This window comes from Polypterus senegalus, chromosome 7, assembly GCF_016835505.1.
Source record: "Polypterus senegalus isolate Bchr_013 chromosome 7, ASM1683550v1, whole genome shotgun sequence".
Classification (NCBI taxonomy): Eukaryota; Metazoa; Chordata; class Cladistia; order Polypteriformes; family Polypteridae; genus Polypterus; species Polypterus senegalus.
Window position 1 is genome coordinate 174718575 of NC_053160.1, and position 23662 is coordinate 174742236.

At 40.6% G+C, this 23662-nt stretch overlaps 1 protein-coding gene across 3 annotated transcripts in view; it reads left to right on the top strand.

Moving 5' to 3' along the window:
- Positions 1-7234: 7234 nt before the first annotated feature.
- Positions 7235-23662, top strand: part of tmem192 (transmembrane protein 192) — a 63941-nt gene continuing 47513 nt past the window's right edge. The window contains exons 1-2 of one of the 3 annotated variants that reach the window (XM_039759629.1): positions 7235-7428; positions 19016-19165. In XM_039759629.1, coding sequence (XP_039615563.1) covers positions 7372-7428; positions 19016-19165 — 207 coding nt within the window. In that variant the 5' untranslated portion in view covers positions 7235-7371. The other 2 variants (XM_039759631.1, XM_039759630.1) reach the window with 2 other exon arrangements.

Below are 23662 nucleotides of genomic sequence, written 5' to 3' on the forward strand. Positions count from 1 at the left end.
GGACGATCCGTAGGGTGTGGGCGTTTCTCACCTAGTGCACAGGTGAGGAACTGCCCACATTCATGATTGTCCCGCGGCTAATGCTGCAGCTGCTGTGGCCCTCGTCATTTTAAAAAGAAGCGCGAGTCGGTTGTGGGGGAGTGTAAGAAACGATCGGGAAAAAAAAGAAGAAAAAAGAAATGTTCGGGAATAGAGAAAGAAACGATCGGAGAGAGAAAGGAAAGGAGAGGACGGAGGTTACCGGGAGCAGGAGAGGAAGCAGGTCGGTGAGAGGGAGAGAGCCGCGAAGAGCGAGCGGACGTGCGAGCGAATGAGCGCTCGTGGACAGCTGCATGGAAGCTGGGTGTTAGGCCGACACCCACGTGTTTGTGTTGATGTCGCTCCCGCTGAGCGAGCAGGTAGCGGGAGTGACCAAGGTGAAAGCGACGAGCCGCAGAAGGCCGCAGAAAGGCAGCGGAAGTCGGGAGGCTTGGAGTGGCAGTCCTTGGTGTGAGCGTCCTGGAGACCAAGGAGTCCAAGTCTCGAGGCTGGGATGAGAGCCAAACCGAAGCCAGGGATCGGGAGGTCTCCAGTCTTGCGTGTGTTTGAGGAGGGCAGCTGCAGAAAGCGTCTTGCCTGCTGCTAAGCCCGTACGGGATAAGCAGGTGAGACGCATACAGAAAATAGGCACCGGATTGTGTTAGTGTTTTAAGACTGCTTCCAAGAGAAGATTTTAACCTTCGTTTTTAAAGGATTGTTGTGTTTATTTATTGGTTTTACCCCACGTTCGTTTTATGGATTATTTATTTAATGAATTTGGAAGAACTGCACTATTTATGAACACTGTTTTTGTTGACTGTTTTAATAAAAGCACTTTTGTACTTTCAACCATCCCCTTGCTCAGATGCTCAATTTGCCTCCATTGACTGGCTCACTCGGTTTCATTATCGACGGTGTTGGGTTCAAGGGTTCCCAAACAGCCATGGGAGCGTGGAGCCAGAACCCACATCGTCACACTAAGGTGCTTACAGATGTAGTCTTTGGCTGCTCACCTGCTCTAACAAAATCAATCATCTGCTAACAGGGGCACAAATATTTAGTTGCAGTAATTCCTACACTGACAGTTTTGGTGATGGTCTTCAAGACTTGATCATAACACCATTTGTAGTGGCCCATGCCTAGTGCTTTGGAGTAGCTACTGAGGATGTGGTCCAAGGTGCCTTGCTCGAAGCATACTGTGCAGACAAGAGACTCTACTTTGCCCCATATGTGCAGGTTCAAATGGGTGGGCAGAACATTGTACACTCCCTGGATAAGCAATTTTATGTGGTGTGACTCTGAGTTCCATATCTCAGACCTGGGGCCTCATGTATAAAAGGTGCGTATGCACAAAAATGTTGCGTAAGACTGTTTTCACATTCCACGGTAGCTCATACCCTGGCGTACGCAAGTTCTGCGCTCGTTTTGCAGACTGGCGGCACCCAACGTCAAAGCAGTGCTACTGTTCCAGTGTGGCTTCCCTTTCTTTTTTAGATCCAAATCCCTGACACGGCTTTATAAATACACTGAAATTAGCTGCATATTGTTTATTACTTTAATGCATCTGATTGTAATTAACCTGTAACAATATAATGGTCCACAGAATGGTCAAACTATTCCAAATACAATAGCTGCTTTACCGTTGTTACTCTCACTGCACCTTCTTCTTCTTCTTTCAGCTGCTCCCTTTAGGGGTTGCCACAGCAGATCATCTTTTTCCATATTACTCTCACTGCACCACTCGGAGTATTTATATCACTGTATCTGAGTGGGGAATCAAACATCTACAGAAGCTGAGAAGGAGAATTATCAGTATACAGCATCAAGCACACATTGCCTCAGCCATGCTGTCTATTGAACTGCTCACACACAGCAAACGCTTCAGAGCCTTTCCTGTACGGAGCTCGCAGTTCAGAAACAGTTTCATCCCAAGAACTATAAACGCACTCAATCAGTCCATCAAGTGCTCCTTGTAGAACTGTTTGTACTTATTAGTACAATCACCTCACTGTAAACTTGCACTACAGTTATAATATTGCACAACCTGAGCCACTTTATAAAGCGCGTATTTACATATGATGACAATATCATTTTTAAGATGAAATGCAGCAAAATATGTTTATTATATTATACAGATAAAACTTTATCTTCATTTAAATAATCTATATTGTTAATAATTACTGTGGTGGGCTGGCACCCTGCCCAGGGTTTGTTTCCTGCCTTGCGCCCTGTGTTGGCTGGGACGGGCTCCAGCAGACCATGGTAGTTAGGATATGGCGGGTTGGATAATGGATGGACATGTGAGTACACGGTGCCGCAGTGCTAGCGAGGCGCTGGTGCTCCGTTCACGGATTGTTCCTGCCTCGCGCTGTATTCTTGCAGGTGCTGGCGTGACACTGGAAGGACAGATGGATAGAATAATTAAACATGTACTACGAAGATATTTCGAGAATTGGAGATTCTTTGAAGATTGAAGAATCGTCGTTGTAAGCTTACAGATGGCTTAACGTCTATTACAGAACTGATTGTGTGGTGATTGGGTACTTGGAGAAAGAAAAGTAAGGACAGGAATTGGGGGTTAGTACGTTTGAAAGAGACAATACTGCTGCAATAAAGTATTTCATCGAGGGTTGTGCATGTCTCTTGTGTGAGACATGAACAATCACTGCACCACCATGTTCCCATGTTTAATAACATGCTTTAACTTCTTTCATCATGAAAATGATATCACATATACATCTCAGTATTTTAATTATTCAGAGAGCTGTAACATCACGAATGTAATGGATTCTGTGTCCTGTCGGAGGAAGAGAAAGCCTGGAAGTATGTAGTGATTCACACACATAGAGCACATAGAAGATCAAATACAAAACAAAGCATTTAACATGCTACTTTAGTTATGAGGGGATTTGAGAAACTAGTAAATTAAACGATTTTAAGATGAAGTTTATGATGTTCTACTTTAATGACAAAATAAACTACGTGATTAAAGTGGAAATTTCAAGATTAAAGTTGACATTTCATGCTTTTCCCCACTGTGTGCCTTTTTTTTTCTCTGTACCCTAATAAGCTTTCATATGACACTCAGACGGTGGGCTATGACTCTCCTTTTCATGGCGACTTTGATAACTGACAAGTTCTTTTTTATTTTGGGCACTGTTCGACTTTGTGAACTTGAGCTTTCGAGCTTCTCCGACACGCTATGTCACTCGATCAACTTCCTTTTGTTGATTATACCACTGTTTAATCCAACAAATAGTACGTTTTTCCTTGCCTCCACTTGGTATTCGCTGAAATTCTTCTATTTCACCCTGTGCTTTTGCCATTGCCTTTTCACAGAACGCTGAGCTTAAGGGCTATTTATATTGATTTGCATATTCAAAGAGGCATAATTCTGGGAGGAGTTGGAGCAGGACAACAGGCGCGTGCACGTGCGTTACTTTTCACGCTGACCGGGATTTATGGAGCGGAAGAACATGGACGTTGGCGTTCGCACAGATTTATGCATCTGGATTTTTTGTGCGTAAGCACATTTCCGCTTTTGTCCTTACGCCATGTTATAGTGTGAATTTTCCCACTTTTTACTGTGCTAGCTGTTACTCCTCCTTCCTCCTGGTGGTTCTAATGTGGGGATATTTGAAGGAACCTAACCCAGTTCTCCCTTGTGTAAGTACATCCACCAGCCTCTTCTAGCCTAGCCTTGCCTCCACCTGTTGAATGGCCTCTTCTGCCCTCCCTTTCCTTCCTGTTTTAACTCAAATACCAGCTACCTTTGAATCATCTGAGTCCCTGTACTGCATCACTCCTCTCGTTCACATAGTCCTCCAGAGACTTGAAAGGGAGATGTAATTTGCTGTGACCACTGAGTGTGATGCTACTTAGGCTCTTCAGTAGCCCCAGCATATCTCCTGAGGTGGCTGTTCACTTTCTTTTCCAAGATCTTGACTTTGGAGATTACTACTTTGTAGATGAGGGGTGGCCAGAAAATCTTGGGAAGATGATACAGCCATGTCTTAAACTTCTCTGGTAATCCAGACGTGTCTAGAGCTCTGTGTAGGTTACTTGCATACAGTAAATGCAGCATCCTTCGGGGCGATGTCAAAATCCTTCCCTAGACTTTTGACAGAAAATATCTGCAGTGAGAAATTCTGTATTTTGGTAATTACTGCTTATTGTATTATTGTGGGGTTTGTTCAGGCAGGTCATTCCACCTGCCCCAAACTGCTAGTGGTCCAAAAAAAAACCATTATCATTCTATATAAAAGCGGTCGGGATTGTCCTTCAGTCCCGTGAGTGCTAAGCAGGTGCGGAGTTTCACACACGCCCCATCCATTTTGCAATGCACGATGGGATTTGTAGTTTCGTTTTTCCAGATAAAAGATGATTTTCTACTCCAGACTGTGCGATATCTTCTTCATTCTTACTATATAAAAGCGGTCGGGATTGTCCTTCAGTCCCATGAGTGGAAAACGTAGCGGTATTCCGCTTATCACAGACTTACTACTTGCAGCTTGCGGTACCAATCGACATGATGTGAGCAAGAGTTCTGGTGCTCCCATCGTTCCCTTGCTTTTGTGCGTGATGCGCTGGAAAAATAGACAAATTTATGTCTCTGGAAATAATTAATATTGAAGAAGTACAAATGCCTCACCGTGTAGTAAATATCAGGGGGGTTCAAAAGGGCGACCTCAATATAGAAAAAAAGTTTACATTTCATCACAAAAATAACAGAAACTATGAGTAATAAAGTAATACCGCTCAAATGCAATATAACCAAATTAATGAGTTTGTATAAAATATCAAATTGATCTACATATTGAATTGCCTTAAGAAGTGGTCAACTTAAAAGTCGGTCGCCTTAAAAGGCGGGTCAGCCTAGTAAGTGCCTATTTTTCGTAAGATACCATAAAAATACAAAATATACAAATATTAATATGCAAACTAAAACCAGTAAGCATACATGACAAAAAAGTTTGGACATGAGCGTCAGTTGGCTTTGCGCCCAAGTTACCCGAACTATTAAATGACATGTCAGTAAGTATTTGCTGCTCTGATGTTGATCCTTCTGATAATAAAATACATCATTACGATAGCATCTGACAAGAAGAATTCATAATTACGGTATTTGAGTGTTCCTCTAGAGTGCCTCTTTCTCTTGCACGATTTGGCTCACAAACAAATCAGCACATCGTCATTTCATAGCAGGCTTAAGTTTCAAGTTTGGTATTTTTCTGTCCAGTTCTTTTAGCCCAACACCATCCTCAAGAAACTGACACATGCACGCACACAAACAGACACACACCCATCATCAAGATATCCATGTTTTCGGTATTAGGGGACCCTAAAACCAGAGATCAATTTTTTTGACGAATCCAAAATTTTCTCTCCTCCCCCATAGATGATAGGTTATGTTGGGGTGACGGCGCAAAGCAAAAAATGCGCAGCATCCATGAATCAGCTTCCTTCCTCATGATGGTACCTTTGGAGCAAACAGTAATTTTTCAAAGTGGGGTGAAAGGAGTGAGAAAAAAAGCAAACGATTGTCCCAAAATTTAGAATAGCGATTCCGAAAAATCAAGAACACAAGGTAGGGCTTTCACCTCGACTTCAGTGTTCTGCAATACGTTATTCCTGTAGCTAAATTGTCCTCTAATTAGCCAGCTTCACTGACTAAAGTGAGATCGCTAATGTTGGGACTTAATTTATCAGTTGATAAAATTTGGTTGTATGTTCTGCACAATTAAGAAAAAAACATTGGAATATTAGAGTCAGGTGGATTACGTTATGTTGGTAATCTCGAATGGCACGAACGTATGGAATGCCATTTGTACCAATATTGAAAAAAATAAAAAGGTAAATATCACATAAATAATCACATGAAAAAGTGCAATGACATATATAAATAAGTCATTACATTTTGAAAAACTACAGCAATGGTCATACAAGACTAACTGAATGATAGACGACAAAACGAGATTAAAAGAGACCTTTTGAAATAAATAATACACTATTTTGAAATGTGCCATCCGGAAAAGTCTCACAATGAAATATAAAAAACCTTCAAAAATAATTTTTAAATAAAACCTACAAACGTCAAAATAAAAGTACATTACTGAAACTGAATAAAACACTGATTTCATAATAACTAGATAGATAGATATACTTTATTAATCCCAAGGGGAAATTCACACAGAATAGTAGTTCAATAGTAGTTCAAATAGTAGTGTAGTATTACAATTTAGTATTATCTAATATCATGGTCTGTTTTACAGAATGCATTTATTTATGTAGTTCAAACAAAAACACTGGCTAGATTTTGTTTTAAAACCAACGCTAATTTCAGACTTTTTTTTATTAAGAATTAGAAAAAACGACAAGCTATGCATTTAATAATAAATGTTACTTTTTCAATAGCTCTGTCTTGCATCTCTGTTTATCAAAACTTTTCACAAGAAAACCTTAGGCAATGAAAATATATAACATATATTAAGAATGAATAAGATGTTAAATTAATTTAAAAAGCCCAATTTGTTTGGATAAAAGACACACCCCATCTGGCTATGCCCCTGTTATGTATCCTTAAGAAATACCTATTGAAATACCTATTTATCTTATGTTATGATTAAGAAATTCAGGCATTAATAATAATAATAATAATAATAATAATAATACATTGTATTTATATAGCGCCTTTCCCATGTTCAAGACGCTTAGTAAAATGAGTATTTAATAAAATCACACAGGCTGTTTTTGAAATTACGTCTTAATTTTGCATTATACTGTAGCACTAGCAGAAAATATGATTTGGTTAATAAATGTAAGTTCAAGAAAAAGCACCTTTGTCAAGACTGCAGTAAAAGTACAGGAAAAGAAATAGAACCACTGTTCTACATGACGGATGCAATGCATATTCATGTACATTTGCACTAAAAGAACGTTTTCGATTGAAATGTATTGTCTGTGATTTTGCGTTACTTCTGTCGCTCTTCTTTTAATACATTATTCTCCACTTTAGCTATAAATAAAGAACTTTTCCGTTGTAAGTTCTTATCTTTCTCAGCTCTGTGGTTGACGATGACGACAAAGGAAAGAAAGAGCAGCTCACCACGGGTGGGCGGGGTCTTAGAGTGCGGTATCCTATTATCCGTCTGCTGGTTGTCAATCATCACAAACCATCCAATCACGTTAAGCAGGAGAAGGGCGGCTAGAACAAAGGCTTCGCGGGAGCGCGCTCGCGACTGACAGAGCGAGAAAAGAAGAGAGAGAGAGAAATCGAAGGAAGTGCAACTAGAGAATGATTGGCGGTTTAGTATCCGATGGCTTCAGTGGGTTCCCTTCCTCTTTTCTTGTGAAATGAGTCTTCAGGAGCGCAACACAGGAATGGCTGTTCGAGGAGCGACAGCAGGGATGGTATGTATTGGATTTTATTGTGAAATTTTGTTGGCGTTTCTTGAGTATTTGCTGTAGCGTGTGTCAGCTGACAGCGCCATGTGACAGTGCTCCGTGGGGGATAGCAGTGTGAGTGTAAGACATCTTTTGCGGAATTTGCTGCAGCTGCTAAATAAAAAAGAAAGGCTGTTGGTGAGACTTGAAGTGCTTAAGTTTACAACGCTGATAATTTTTAAGAACGGTTGTGATTGCCGTTGAAAACTGACACACTGATAAGAAGTCCAACTAGGTCACAGTGTCATCACGTGTGGTATGAGGATGCTTTTTTATTTTTAGGAGATGGCTGTTGGGACACTTTAGGCTGGTAATTCAGTAGATGTTTGGCTGTTTTTTTTAATTTGAATTATAATCTTTACCTTTCATAAACGCGGTTGGACTTCTAACCGAGGTCAAGTTAACTTTCGATATGCGTTTGGTGCTTGCTCCGTGTCGCAAGTCTGCTGTTTGTCTAAGCTTAGATTGAACGCGTATTATGATTAAATATACCCTACATTCACATTACTCACGACTCAGTGGTCCAGCGACTATTCCTACGATGCTTCGAAAAACTCCATTCCCGAATCGCACCAAGATTTAGAAGGAATAATAATGGGTGGCACGAACCTGTGAAAAGGGGCATTACAGACAGAAAAGTGGCGAGTTGTCGTTGACCTGGTCAGACTTCATCAGGGGCCGAGGACCCAGAAAACATTGTAACATTTGCTCATTTGTGTGCAGGGGGTGAGAATGACAGTAGTCACCTGTTAAGATGTTGTTTTTCTTAAAAAAAAAATCAATTTTTTTTTCGTGTGGTTTCTGGAAAGTTGATTCTGGCATAGGTCAACTCAAAATGGGAAAGGAGCAAGAGGGGATGTGAGTATGTCAGACCCTGCATAAGCAGGCGGGACACTTTGAATTAGTGCGGATAGTGGACAGGAAAGAGGAGAAGGAGATTGGGTGGGAGCAGAGTCTCCCAGCAGGAGGCCTAGGTCAGGGGTCACCAAGTCTGGTCCTGGAGGACCACCGTGGCTGCAGGTTTTCATTCTAATCCTTTTCTCAATTAGTGGCCTGTTTTTGCTGCTAATTAACTTCATTTGAACTCATTTTAATTAGCTTTTTTTAAGATATGTTCCCCTGAATTTCTTCCTCGTTCCTCTGAATTGCTTTATTTTTTTCCATAAATAGAAATGAAATGTGAAGTGAGTGAGCTGACAGAAGACCAACTAGGTCAGGGCCTCAGACTCCAACCAGTTGCTTAATTAGGCCCCGATTCTTGTTAATTAAACCCGTTCTTTAATTCCATGGCTTGTTGCTGCTCTCATGGTGCAATAGCAGACATTTCCAAAATTGCTGATTTTCTCTTTTCTAAGAGCACTGGAGATCTGAGCAGAGCTTCAGAAATACGGCCATCACCAATGCTATCAGTATGTTGTGCACCAATAAGGTTGTGAAGGTCTTGAGAGAGCTCTTTGGTTTTACCCATCATGAGTTGCTTCTTGTGTGACACCTTGGTAATTCGAAACCTTTTTATTGCCATCAATTAGGACTAAACCATCTAATATTCATTTGCACTGATAGGCGGCCATCAGGGTTGCTTTCTAAATACTGACAGATCTCAGCTGCTTTCTCAACTTTCCAGGCCTTTTTGCACCTCCTTTTCTTCATGTGTTCAATACTTTTTCCTTGTGTCATTTCACTTTATTACACATAATTTATGGACTTATTTTTTTTGTATTTCTTTGTAAGTGTGGATTACTTGTTTGTTACTGACATCTGGTGAAAATTTCATGTCAGTAGCCCCATTAGAAATATATTTACTGAGGAAAACGTTGACGCGTTCAATACTTTTTTCCCTGTTGTATGTGTCGCAGTATATGCTGACATGGCACACTTTTTTTAAATCATCAGGGTTATATTACAAAACTTGGGAATTAACTGTAGAACAGTAAAAGGCATGTCGGTCTGCTGTTGTGGCTTAAGATTGGAACTTGAAACCACAATGTCAAAAGTTCATTTCCATTTCCGTCAGACTGTGTGAGTGCCCTGGATTTGTTGAATAATCTGCCTTGTGCAGTAATTGAAAAATGCTGCAGTATCTTGTACGTAATAGTGTTTTGTGTCTTTGACGTATGGCCTGCTATTAAACTTGGTGCTTTATAAAGAAGTCTGATTCATTAATTACCATTCATTTTTCAGTACCTTTGTAGTCCTAATACAGGGTGAGACAGAAAGGACGGACGTTTTTTTACAGAATCACAAAATTGTTAATTTTTTCTTACAAAAAAATTTGTTGAAGGATTTGAGTTCATATTGAAATAGCATTTGACAATTTGTAGGGATGAAAATGCAGGTCTAAATGCAAAATACGCCTTACCGAACGATTACTGAGGCCAAGTTCAGAAGAATGCTTCCGAGCAGATCGACTTGGACTTCGCAGCAGGGCTAGTCGTACGCTTTCCACATTTTGAGGGGTACGTGCCATTCGTGTAGCCCCCGGCAGTCTTTTGTTCATTAGTGTACCTCGTGTACGAAGTGATGTAACCCAACGTAGGACAGTGTTACGAGCGGGATATTGAAATGGCAACAAAACTCACGCTGAACTGCGGTAATAGATTGGTTGTTCTTGACATAACAGTCGTACGCAAAAACGCGGTTTTCTATCGTCCACGGCTCCATGGCTTCAACTAAAAAGAAAATAAAAAAATGCTAAGACTTCGTGAACCTAATGCCACCTACCACACATCTGTCACTTCATAATATAATATACTTCATAATAACTATTCATAGTGGCTCTAAAATCCGTACTGACCTCTACTCTCTCTTCTGTTTCTTTTTCCGGTTTCTTTGTGGTGGCGGCCTGCGCCACCACCACCTACTCAAAGCATCATGATGCACCAACATTGATGGACTGAAAGCCAGAAGTCTACGTGACCATCATCATCAGGTCCTTCCATGAAAACCCTAAATACAAAGAGGACTGTTTGGTTTATGTTAGGTAGATTGCCCAGAGGGGACTGGGTGGTCTCGTGGTCTGGAATCCCTACAGATTTTCTTTTTTTTCTCCAGCTTTTGGAGTTTTTTTTTGTTTTTTCTGTCCACCCTGGCCATCGGACCTTACTTATTCTATGTTAATTAATGTTGACGTATGTTTATTTTTTATTGTGTCTCCTATTTTTCTATTCATTTTGTAAAGCACTTTGAGCTACATTGTTTTGTATGAAAATGTGCTATATAAATAAATGTTGATCGACTCCACCTAGTGGTGAGTTCTAGCCATTTCAGAGACGTCCGTCCTTTCTGCCTCACCCTGTATTAGATGTCACAGGTGAGCCAAAACCCATTTTGGCAGCAGTAGACACAAGACTGAAGCATCTTTACATCTCAGACGTTTTATGTATTTTTCTGTGAAGAAAGGAGTGAATCGACACACTCAAAAATCAGTCATTTGAGCCTGTAAAGTTTCACACTGGCAGTGGAGAGCAGACGTGCTGAAAGCTTGAATATTGCTGCTGTGCCTCCATAGCCTCTCATGATAGTGAAGGTACAGTTAAACTGGGATTTAATATGCATGTTACAGTGCATGGGTGAAATATTCTTCTGAAACCCGATTCATGAGAGTTGAGTGAATTAGCAGCCATAATATTTTGGTCTGTACCTACCAAGAACACATGCAACCATTTTTCTTGTAAGTCTGCATCTTTGCACTGTTGCAGTTAGCTTACTGGCAAGACTTTCAGTTATATGTCTGGCTGGGAAGTTGTATCTGTGGTGCCCCCGATTTCATCAGGCAGGTTTTACTAATGTAGTGGCACGTTTTTGTGATTTTTGTAATTCTCGGTTATTAGAGTAGTCCTCCAGTCAGGTGTGAGTGCAAGTTTAAACTTAAATAACAAACATGTCTCAAATGAAGTCATTATCAAGTGCTGCAGTAGAGTAGTGTAGTAAAGTTTCCCAGTCCAAGTTTGAACGACAAAGTTATTAACGTTAAACTTTCAAAATAAGTTAAATTAACAGTGGTTAAGCGTTACTATCCCGACAGCAGATGAAAGTGCCTGTCTTAAGTTTTGCAGTTTTACTGTAGACGGTTCTTAATTATTTGAGACACAGAAAGAATTCTGTTTAAGTGCATTACTGCGAGTGCCGTGCGTCCGTCTGTCCGTCCGTCTGAATAATACAACTCGGCCCCACAGGACCAATATTGTTGAATTGTGGCACACTCATTCTTCAAAGAAATTTGTCGAGGCCGTTCAATTTGCTTTGGGATATCTCAAGTAGATTACGCCGCACAAAGTTTTGGAATGACGGAATAGCCCTTTGGAAAGCATTGCCGAGTTTGCAATCTCGCATGTCTTAACACAAAGAAGAGTTCTGTCAGACTTCAACTATGGATTAGCTTACTAATTCAGTTTCACTTTGAGAGTGGTTATATCATCTTATATAATTTGAACATTTTCCTCTTGTAATTGTCTGACATCCGCTTGGATCCCCAGAACAAGTTAGTCAAAACTCGGAGAGATGGTGGCGTTCATGTTGCTTGTATAGAAACACACACACACAGAAAGTCTTCTGTCCATGCAGGTGTCACAGTGGTAGTTCTGCTGCCTCCCAGTAAGGAGATCATGGGTTCATGTGCCGGGTCCTCCCTACGTGGAGAGCGCTTTCAGTAGGAAGAAAAGCGCTCTATGAATGTAAAGAATTATTATCTGGAAATGAATGAAAGAGAAAATAAATTCTGTATCCCATCTGCCTAGAAGCATAGACTGAGCTAACATGTCCTCGGTATTTACATCACAGTTGTGACAGATAGAGGGGGGCTGTCGTCCCCTTGAACCCTCAGACCAGACACCAGGTAATAGTCCAAATTTTGGATTTATTACAATAGTAATGTGCACAAAGCACCCTCCACTCCACAATACTCATAAACAAACACCAATAGCAATCAATAATCAAGAATCCTCCTCTCCCAGACTCAGCTCAACCCTGGGATCTCCCACAGTCCTTTTTAAAGTCTTTGACCCGGATGTGTTTCTCTCTCTCTCTCTGTCCATGTGACTGGTAACACTTCCGGGTCAGATAAAAACTCCTTTTCTTCAACCCAGAAGTACGTTGTTTCTTTTGTCCCTGTGACTGTGACGTACTTCCGGGCTGTATTGGAAACAATCCTTGAGCCTCCCTGCAGCGTTCTCTGGTGGCCCCCAGGGTATCCAGCAGGGCTGTGAAGGAAAACTCCAATGTCCATGGTGTCCTGCTGTAATTCAGGGCATCTCTACGCCGTAGCGAAGGCTCCATCTGTCGGCGTGGGGGTATTGGCCGGGATGACTGGCCGGCCATATACCACACAGTATAAACGAGTGCACCTCACAGTTGCATTATCTGCACATTATTATTGTAAAGAGTGGACATTATCAACCTGCAGATAAACGATGTTTGAACTAATAAATTACACATGAAGTGCAGTTCCTCTTAAGTGATATAACGATAGCAGGGGTTTAGGAAAGGAACTGCAGTTTATGTATCAGCAGAAGACTGGGAACTTATTTTAGGTGCTTTTCTTCTTTCATGTAGTAATATTGATTGTGATCTTATGCTAATATTGTTCATTTTTTTTTGTTAATTTCACATTATTGTTTACCAGTAATGGCACACTGCATGTTATACACTTGACTTGAACAGTCCTAGTTTTCATCCTCTGTCTCTGTACGTTTATCATTCATTTGCTCAGAGGTTGATGCGCTTGCTGCTTCCTGAGCAGCTCTTCTTTTCTCCACCCTAGCGGCCCGCTGCTTCTCTTCTTTCGTCGTATCTTTTCACGTTAAAACTGATTAAGTTAGTGTTTGTGTTGCAATTACTGCAAGTACGTTTTTTTTTTTTATGTTTTTCACTTAAGCTGGCACTTAAGTGTTCAACCTGCCTAGAGAATGATTTAAGATATGGAGAGTTAGAGGAGGGTGGCACGGTGGCGCAGTGGTAATGCTGCTGCCTCGCAGTTAGGAGACCTGAGTTCACTTCCCGGGTCCTCCCTGCGTGGAGTTTCCATGTTCTCCCCGTGTCTGTGTGGGTTTCCTCCCACATGCAGGTTAGGTGGATTGGTGATTCTAAATTGTCCCTAGTGTGTGCGCACCCTGCGGTGGGCTGGCAACTTGTTTCCTGCTTTGCACCCTGTGTTGGTTGGGATTGGCTCCAGCGGACCCCTGTGACCCTGTAGTTAGGATATAGCGGGTTTGATAATGGATGGAGTTAGAGGAAGTGACAGTGAAGGTGGTAGCGATGATGCCCTCTAGCTATCTACCTCAAGAATGATTTGAGATATTGAGAGGTAGGGGAAGTGACGGCGGAGGTGGTGGGGATGAGAACGGCGCCCGTACCTGATACTAGAGTAAAATAAAGAGTAATACACATCATCACTCTGAAAGTGGACAGTAGAGGTCACATAGCACATGTGTACCAAATTTCAGGTCTATAGGTCAAACGGTTTGCGAGCTACAGATAGACAGACACACAGACAGCCACGGTAGCGTATTATATAAGATACTGTATGAGTTTGCCTTTCATTTGTTTGACCTGGAAAAAAAATGAGGCAAAGACACTGATTTTTTTTTTTCAACAGGAAAACAAGTTATGTGTAAAAGAAATGTGTAACTATCAAAAGTCAACATAAAATACAGTGTCCACTGCTACACTAATACAGATTGAGTACACATCCATCATATGACATATTTTGAAAATTCAGCAACGTATAGCCCAATGTGAACTGAACTGTAGAAGCATATTTCTTTGCATACTTTCCTTATAATATTTTTTCTGTTGCTTTCCTACAATAGGGTAGAATGTAAGTGCCTGCCTGACCTGCACTACCAGTTATTTATTGCAGGCTACCACAGTGCAAGGTTTAATAACTTCCACATTTTCCCTGACATAAACATTGACAGTTGTTGCGTTGTGAACAGCGTTTAGGGGGCTAACGTCTTGCTTGTCCATGCACTTGATCACAAGTATTTTGCTTTTTTGTCACACTGCTACTGTCTCTCCACAGTGAAGCTTCAAGCGAGAGAATTCACTACGTATCACACTGGTTTGTTCAAGCATCAGTTTCACTTTCCGTCTCAACATTTCATGACCAGTTCATATCGTTATCACAATTAGTGCTGTCTTAAAAATGGGCACAGGAGCACAGCGGACCACAGTGTTTCTGATCCCTAAATATGTTTCTGTTTTACTATCAAAATAGGAGCTCCAGCGCACTGCTTTGGCCTGGGGCCTTTGATGCTGTTAAGATGGCCCTGATCACAATTCCTCCATTCGAGCAGTTGTTTAGTTTCAGTTCATTCTAAAACTGCCTATTCGACTGTTCATTTGCCATTTAGTTTTTCTATGGAGGCTTCACCCACTCCTGAATATTGATGAGTTACCTTAGGCCGGAGTCATACTTCACGTGACGCGACGCATGCTGCAGCGGACGCTCCTGCTACGCAAACGTTGTAGTGTTTATACTTGCGCGCGTACTTTACATAAATCTGGAGGAATCCACCAGGTGGCAGTGCAAGATATTATCACAGTCAGAACACGTTTGGCTTCTCTGTGTTGTGAAATGCCTAGAATACCTATTAAATTCCGATGACACCTTACCACAATATCTCTGAAAAGGATGTTTAATGATTAAATTCATCAATCCAGGGATGTGTCCGTTCCAGCAAGCATGGGCCAACAAGTGCTAAACACCTCTGGGAACTCCTTCAAGACTGTTGGAAAACCATTTCAGGTGACTACCTGTTGAAGCTCATCGAGAGAACGCCAAGAGTGTGCAAAGCAGTAATCAGAGCAAAGGGTGGCTATTTTGAAGAAACTAGAATATAAAACACGTTTTCAGTTATTTCACCTTTTTTTGTTAAGTACATAACTCCACATGTGTTCATTCATAGTTTTGATGCCTTCAGTGAGAATCTACCAATGTAAATGGTCATGAAAATAAAGAAAACACATTGAATGAGGAGGTGTGTCCAAACTTTTGGCCTGTACTGTACACTGCCGTCATTTTAACGGCACCAAATCCCCAAATCTGCATATCTTTGGAAGGAAACCGGAGCACAGTGTGAAATATAGGCAGGAAATATCAGCAACATAACTCCCTGCAAGATAGCAGTGCTACTGCTCCGCCACTGTGTCACCCCCATGTGTGTAAGTATTAACAGTACAGTACTCATTATTTAAATGAAATTATATGTAAAACGTAACATACACACTTTAATGCATTACATCATGAAAGTGATATCAAGTATAAATCTAAAGATTCTAAATGTGCAGAGAGTTGGAATATCATACATTTAATTTGTTCTGTGTGGTGATCTATTGCTGCTTGCCGCTGCTCTCAGGTCCAAGAAGCTCATAGCGATTAAAAACTGGGATGACGTTTACGACGGTCTGCTTTAATGATAAAGTAAACTATGAGGTTAAAGTGGACCTTTCGAGATTAAAGCCAAAATTTCCACTTTAATCACAAAATACACGTTTTCACCGTGTCCTTTATTGTTTTCTCAGTGTCTCAAATACAGCGCTATACATTATGTTGCTGTTGTGAAGTTGCAAAAAAAAAAAAAAAGACAGCACAAAAGATGCTATGTGAGACTTTTAAAATGTATTGTGTCATTACGATCGGGAATATGCGACGCTTGAATATAAAATCACCACGAATGCATTTGTATGTCGGTATTTTGCTTCACCACATCGAACCATTCATCAAACGGCGAAGCACGCACATCGATCCCCGTAGGATCTGCATAGAGGCTTTCTGTCACATGTAGAAAGTAAACCGAGACTCTGACGTCACGTTCCGACTTTTAGCACACTGCGCCCTCCGACTATTTGCTGGTACTGCAACTCGCGCACGCGTCACGTTAATTTCTGAGGACCTGCTCAGAGGACATGTGAAATGAACGCTGGGAACATGTGGCAGCCATGATGCGAGCGCGTACGCGTTCTGAGCGTGAAGTATAAACCGGCTCTTAGAGTTACCATAAGGTGGTGGAAAGCCTAGAAATATTCCTGTTTTTTGCAGCATGATATTATTTCATCCAATAGATGTCAGCACAATACTATCACAAGAGTTATTTGGGCTTAATGCTGTAAATTGGTGATTCTTAAACTTCGTATGTTTTGTCTTCAAGACCCAAAATTGTGACTCGGGTGGTAGAGAGGCTTGGTCCCGTCTCACTTTGAGAATTGCTGCTGACAGTCGTCTAGGGTTTGCATTTTCTCCTTGGAGAATCACTGCTGACAATCCTCCCAAATGTCTGACTTTGAGAACTGGTGACGCAGGGCATAGCAGAGCTATAGCGTTTGCTAAAACTGCTCACGGAACCCCACTGAAGAGACCCCACAAACCTTATTAAGACCCTTTTCCATTGAGTATTATTGTGAATCCCAATTCTTTGCTGCCCAAATTCAGACAACACGTGACCCATAGTTTAAGAACCTTTGCTATAAAGTGTACCATTACACGTCACCCTGAATAGGACTCGGGTTTAACTGTGATTATATAAAATTCCAAAGGTTTATGCCAAGGAGGTTCACTGTGTGGTGTGGTGGTATTATGAAAGTTCAGAAAGTGAGGACTATATTTACTGCACTAAATACCTGTTAGGTGGTAATTGGGATTTTTATCTTTTTGGGATCCCAAAACTACAATTAGTCACAGACCTTCCATAGCTATTAACAGCACATCAGTCAATGCCATTTTCACATCATATGGATTTTAGTCTTCAGTCTGTGAAAGCTATTGAGCCACCACAAGCCTTTTAACTCCACTGTAAAGTGCTGTGTTAAAGCAGGGATTCTGCTAACCCATGTAATTACATTCTGTTGTCACTGGTATTTTTGAAAATGATATTTAGTTGAAAAAATACTTAAAATGAACAAATAATGTGTTTACTGGATCTTTGAATTAACAAAAAATGTGAAAGGCTCAAACGTTGATGTCGGTTAACTTCATCCCCAAACACACCTGAATGTTACACCATGTGCACATTTTCTAACTTGTTTACTAGCTTTTCAGCCAGAGTTGTTAGGGCTAGATTATATATCATGCTCAGAATGCGCACACGTCATGGCTGCAATGCGTTCCTAGTGTTCATTTGACGCGTCCTCTTTGCATGTTCTCAGAAATTAATGCGATGCGTGCACGAGTTGCAGTACCAGTATGAAAATTGGGGGACGCTGTGTGATCAGGATTAAGAACTTCTTTAACAGGTTTGACCACCTTAACCCACTCTCACCTTGGTGTACTGCACCCTCCACCCATCCTTCTGCTGATACCAGCATAGGAGAGAGTTTCCCCCAACCCACAGTTACAGCAGCCCGGGTAAGCATAGAGCTGAGGAGACTTTGTGCCAGCAAAGCAGTGGGTCCAGATGTAGTATCGCCACGACTACTGAAGGCCTGTGCGTTAGAGCTGGGGAGTTCTCTACAGCGCATCTTCAACCTGAGCCTGGAACAGGGGAGAGTCCTAAGGCTTTGGAAAACATCTTGTATCACCCCAGTCCCAAAGGTATCGCGTTGTAGTGAGCTGAATGACTTCACCCTGACGTCACGTGTGATGAAGACCATGGAGTGGCTGCTGCTTCACCACCTGAGGCCACAGGTCTGCCATGCCCTCGACCCTCTGCAGTTTGCATACCAGGAGAAGGTGGGAGTGGAGGATGCCATCATCTATATGCTACACCTATCCCTCTCCCACTTGGACAGAGGCAGTGTTGATGTAAGAATTATGTTTCTGGACTTCAGCACCATCCAACCTCTGCTACTTAGGGACAAGCTGACAGAGATGGGAGTAGATTCAAACCTGGTGGCATGGATCGTGGACTATTTTACAGACTGATTAGAAAGTTTAATCACGTTAAAACTGATTAAGTCAGTGTTTTGTGTTGCAATTACTTCGTACATTTCTTTAATTTCTTCACTTAAGCTGGCACTTAAGTCTTCAACCTGCCTCAAGAATGATTTAAGATAAAAAGGAGGTAGGGGAAGTGACGGTGAAGGTGGTGGGGAATGAGAACGTTGCCCGTATGCATGTGCTACATGGCCGCCCTGCTGGCCATTGCTGAAAGTTGATTCTACAATGAAATAAAATGAAAGGAGGAATAACCTTGGAGGTCGATCATCACCCCGAAAGTGGATAGTAGACATCACGTAGTATATGTGTACCAAATTTCAGGTCAATAGTCCAAACGGTTTGCGAGCGACAGGTGATTTTAAATCCTGGACCGACAAACGGACAGCCACGGTAGCATATTATATAGAAAGATGTGTGCCTCTCACTCACCCTGGGTTATGTCCCCTGGTTAGACCACTGTGAGGTATGTGGTGGTTTTGAGATATCATCAGCACCTAACAGCTAATGTGCAGTGAGTCTACTGGTGCAGTAATGGCTGCTGCCGCATCATCCAGGTGGATGCTGCACATTAGTGGTGGTTGAAGTGGCTCATATACTGTCCATGTAAAAGCACATTGAGTAGCTAGGGAAACGCTATGTAAATGTAATTTAATTAAAATTAGTGAAATTTTATTTTTTCTTCAGGCACCCTCCATGGAAATAACACAAAGTTTGGAAGAAGATCCCCTTATTGATGGTCCTATTGTTCCAAATGATCTTCTAGATTCTGCAATCCGACCCCAGTTCAAGTCTTTGCACACATCTTGGATTGCGATTCTTCTGTTACTTTTACACGTGAGTTTCTCTTTTTTCTTCAGTTTTAAATATAAAAGCAATGTCGTCTTCCTGTCAGACTTGCACATTGTAGTATAGCATTTCCATGTGTTTAAGATTTGGTTTCTTTATCCAAGTTAATATCCAGAAGGATTCCGAGTCTGTTCATTGTAAGCCTGGGTATGCACTCTTAAGGAGGTGAAGACCCACGGGCTCCGAAGATTCCAAATTTGGTTATTGTCTACCGTTCAGTGCTAATGGGATAGCATCTGACTGCTGTTACCCTGAACTGGATTAGCTGGGACTGAGGTGTCTCACTCTCATGTTTTCTCATGAATGTTTAAGCTTTGAATAGAAGACTTGCAGTCAATGATGCTGCCTTGCGGACGAATTTCACATAATTTGTGAATAAATACAACAGTGGGTGGATGAACCTAATCTATGAGTCAATGAAATACTAGAAATGCAATTGATTGACTAGTTGAATAATTAAATTAAAATTCTAAACACTTTGTGGTATTATACAGTATTTAGGCATTTTGTAGGTAGTCTTTTACCTTAAAACAAGTATTCTTAGAACTTTAGTAATATATCTGTTTTTCCATGTTTTCTACTGTTGTTTTAAAAATACATGTGTGTTATAATACTGTTTATTTCAGCAGTTTATTTTTTGGTTCCCTGTCCTGGATTTTCAGATCTTTCCAGTATTGGTTGGTTTATTTTCATGTGCCTGTGCCATTCTGAGCTGTTGTGTGAATGGCCATTTATTAAATTCTGTGCCTTCATTTGAACATCACTTTTAAAAAGGTCAGTAGTCTGATAAGAGCTTTAAAAAAATCATAGACATGGCAGCAAGGTCCAGAACAGAGACCGAGTACCACTATTTTACAGCTTTACTTTCACCTCATGAAGAGTTTCTTTAAAAATTCAACAGTGCCTTCACCAAGTTGATCTTTTTTGCATTTGTGTATAATATGTATGTATGTTTGTATGTATGTATGTGTACTTAGTCTGTGACTCTCTTTGCATTTTAGTATGCTCAATATTTTGATGCAGTTCAAGTAGATCAGTCAATAAAGGAACAAAAAGCAGGTGTCAGGAAATGACATAAATTCCCAGGGTAGCGAGAGAGAGAGAGAAATAGCTATATATACTTTTTTTTTTTTTTGTTTGTTTAACATGACAGAGATTTCAGCTCCTCTTTCGTATCATAATCATACATTTGGTAAGCATTTTGGAATTTATAAATGCTGCATTGATGATGAATGTTTTTCTTCCCTACGTGTATAAACTATTTTGTACACTTATTTTTATTTAAAGGCACATGTCTTCACTGTGGCACTGCTGTCTTTTTAGCTTGATCATGCTTATTAAATAAATATAGGAAAACCCACAGCCCCTCTCCTTGCGGTTATTGGACATGACATTAGATTACCAGTGTAAATTAACTCCAGCAAGAGATTAAAAAATGTACCAGTCTTAATAAGCTCGATCTGTTTTAACCTGCATCATTTACCAACAGAACTGATTTGAGTGTTCAGTTTGTTCCTTCCCACCAAGGCTGTCATATTGATATCTTACTTTAATTTTCATTGTATTCAGATGTTTAGCAAATTTTGAAAATGTGAAATTGAAGTCTATCATCTCTCCGCCGAACTTCATGTTTCTCCTTTTGCACAGCAGCATTGGAGCGGACATTACAGGACTCTTTTGCCCACCATCGTGGCTCAAAACTGATTTTGTCCATCACATCCAGTAACAGTCTATTCTTACTTTTGGTTTTATAAATTTTGTTGTCATTAAAAGTGGGATTTTTTTTGTTCAATTATTAGGGGCAGTCATTTTCATTTAAAATTATGGTTGCTCATTGACGTGAGCTCTTTTGTAGTTTGGCACCGCTCTTCTTGCCACTTGGAAGACCCACTGGAGTGGCAAGGGGGTATATTTTCACTTTTCCACCTGATCCCTGAGTGGGATGTCGATGACTGTCAACTTTTTTTGGAGAAGCCCAACACTGTGGCCACAAGTAAGTACTGTTCTTGGCAGGGGTCACCAAATCCGGTCCTGGAGGACCACCGTGGCTGCAGGTTTTCATTCTAACCCTTTTTTTAATAAGTGCCCTGTTTGTAATGCTAATTAACTTCTTGTGACTTCTTCATTTTAATTGAATTACTTTTTTAAGGTTTGCTCCCCTGAATTACTTCATCGTTCCTCTGAATTGCTTCATTTCTTTATTTAAATGGCACCCAAACAGAAATGCAATGTGAGGTGAGTGAGCCAACAGAAGACCAGCTAAGTCAGGGCCTCAAACTCCAACCAGTTGCTTACTGAGGTGCCAATTCTTGTTGTTAACTAAACACGTTCTTTAATTCCATGGCTTATTGCTGCTCTCGTGGTGCAATAGCAGACATTTCCGAAATTGTTGATTTTCTCTTTCTAAGAGCACTGATAAAATGTTTTGAGGACCTGAGAATATCGACATCCCTGAGACCTTCATCTTTCTTTATTTTCAGATATCGTATGATGGGCACCAGTTGTTTTGACTCATTTTATATCTCATTATTGTTTGGCTGCTAATTAAGGAAAGAGATACAATGAAGGGGTTTGAGTGTTCAAGAAATTGGCAATTAAAATTGGTTCAAAAGCAGTTGATTAGCAGCAAATACAGGTCACTCATTAAGAAAAGGGTTAGAATGAAAACCTGCTACCATGGTGGTCCTCCAGGACCGAAGCTAGCGACCCCTGGTTCATAGTGTACATTGTTGCTTGGAAAACACATCTGAACTCTCCAGTCCTGATGAAATAACGCACCATTTAAACATTAACCAATAATACAAAAATCTAGTGCAGTTAGTCATTCCACTTGTGAAACACACAACCACAATAGTCATTATTTTGTATTGGAGAGACACTGAAGTAGTTTAACATTAGAGAACCCTATCTGGAAATTACAAACTGAAGTGTTTTAGGTCAACCCTTGTGTTGATTATTTTGCATTTTTTAAGGAAATGAGGAAATACAATTATTTGGCCTCGTAAAATGAACTGTAATGAAGCTCCATGGCTAAAAACATATTAACTACTAAATTTAGGTGGTGATACAGTGCATAATATGATTTAATTAAAATACAAATTTTATTGGGGTTGAAAGATAAACTGTTCATGTTTTGCTTCTTTGATTACCGTGTCGTAATCTAGAAAATGTATGATTGTTTGAAATAAATACTTGAAGACAGCATGTCGATGGTATCGTCTATATCACATTCAAGTGTGTGTAAATATATATATATATATATATACTAATAAAAGGCAAAGCACTCACTCACTCATCACTAATTCTCCAACTTCCCGTGTAGGTAGAAGGCTGAAATTTGGCAGGCTCATTCCTTACAGCTTACTTACAAAAATCGAAATTCTACGCCTAATGGTCATAACTGGAAGGTATTTTTCTCCATTAACTGTAATGGAGTTGAGCTGGAAGGGCGGAGTTTCGTGACATCATCACGCCTCCCACGTAATCACGTGAACTGATTGTCAACGCAGTGCGTAGAAAACCAGGAAGACCTGCAAAAAGCGCTTAAGAAAACATGCATTATATAATTGAGAACGCAGCGAAAAACAATAAGAAGCGAGCGAGTGACATATACTACCATATTCATGAGTGTTGCTGCCTCGGAAAGAAAGCAAGGTGTAAACCTAAACTTTAAATTAAGTTCATAGACAGGCTACCGCTGGCGTTTCACATGCCCACAGGTAATGCGGGATACAAGTTTAATGAGAGGACGAGGATATAAACGAGTTTTGATCACTTTATAACTAAGTTAAAATTGTAGGTGAAGGGGTGTGCTTATGCAAATTCCGAGACTGTGTTTGTGGGGATTGACAGTTAAGGCGGGTGGGGAGTCACGTCATCATCACCCTCCCATTCATCTAATTTCGGTCTGAGCTGAGCTCGCGGCTAATGCCGTCTTCGAAGCAACTTTGTCAGACTGCCACCAAATACTCACAGAAAAATCCACAAGTTAATACACACGCTGTCTCTATAGAGTTTCTCCACACTGAATCCTCCAGGCACTACTTACAAAAGGTCACATTGACAATCGTGTTACGTTATTTTTAAAATCTTTCCTTTTCTTAGCACAAGCACAGCTGAGAAGCTTGATGCATGTGCTCCATAACGCGTTAAAAATAATGCATTTAATCACACTTTGCATTACAAGCAAAGGGAGCTTTTGTCAATGCATGATTTCCTGGTACTGTACACGATTACATTGATCAGCGCATCCCGATTCATTTTACCCTCGCACCACCTTAGTTTGAGAAGAAGTCTGAAAAATATGAGGTTAACACAGAAAAACATCACCAATTCAAGCTTTATGAATAATCGATTCGCCATCAATAATTGTTTTGGTAAAGCCATCCTCCTTCCATTTTATAATTTTTCCGCCAATAGCCATGATTAAATGAACGGTAAATAAAGTAAGAGCAAAGCGAGGGTGACTTATTTAGGCAGGCATAT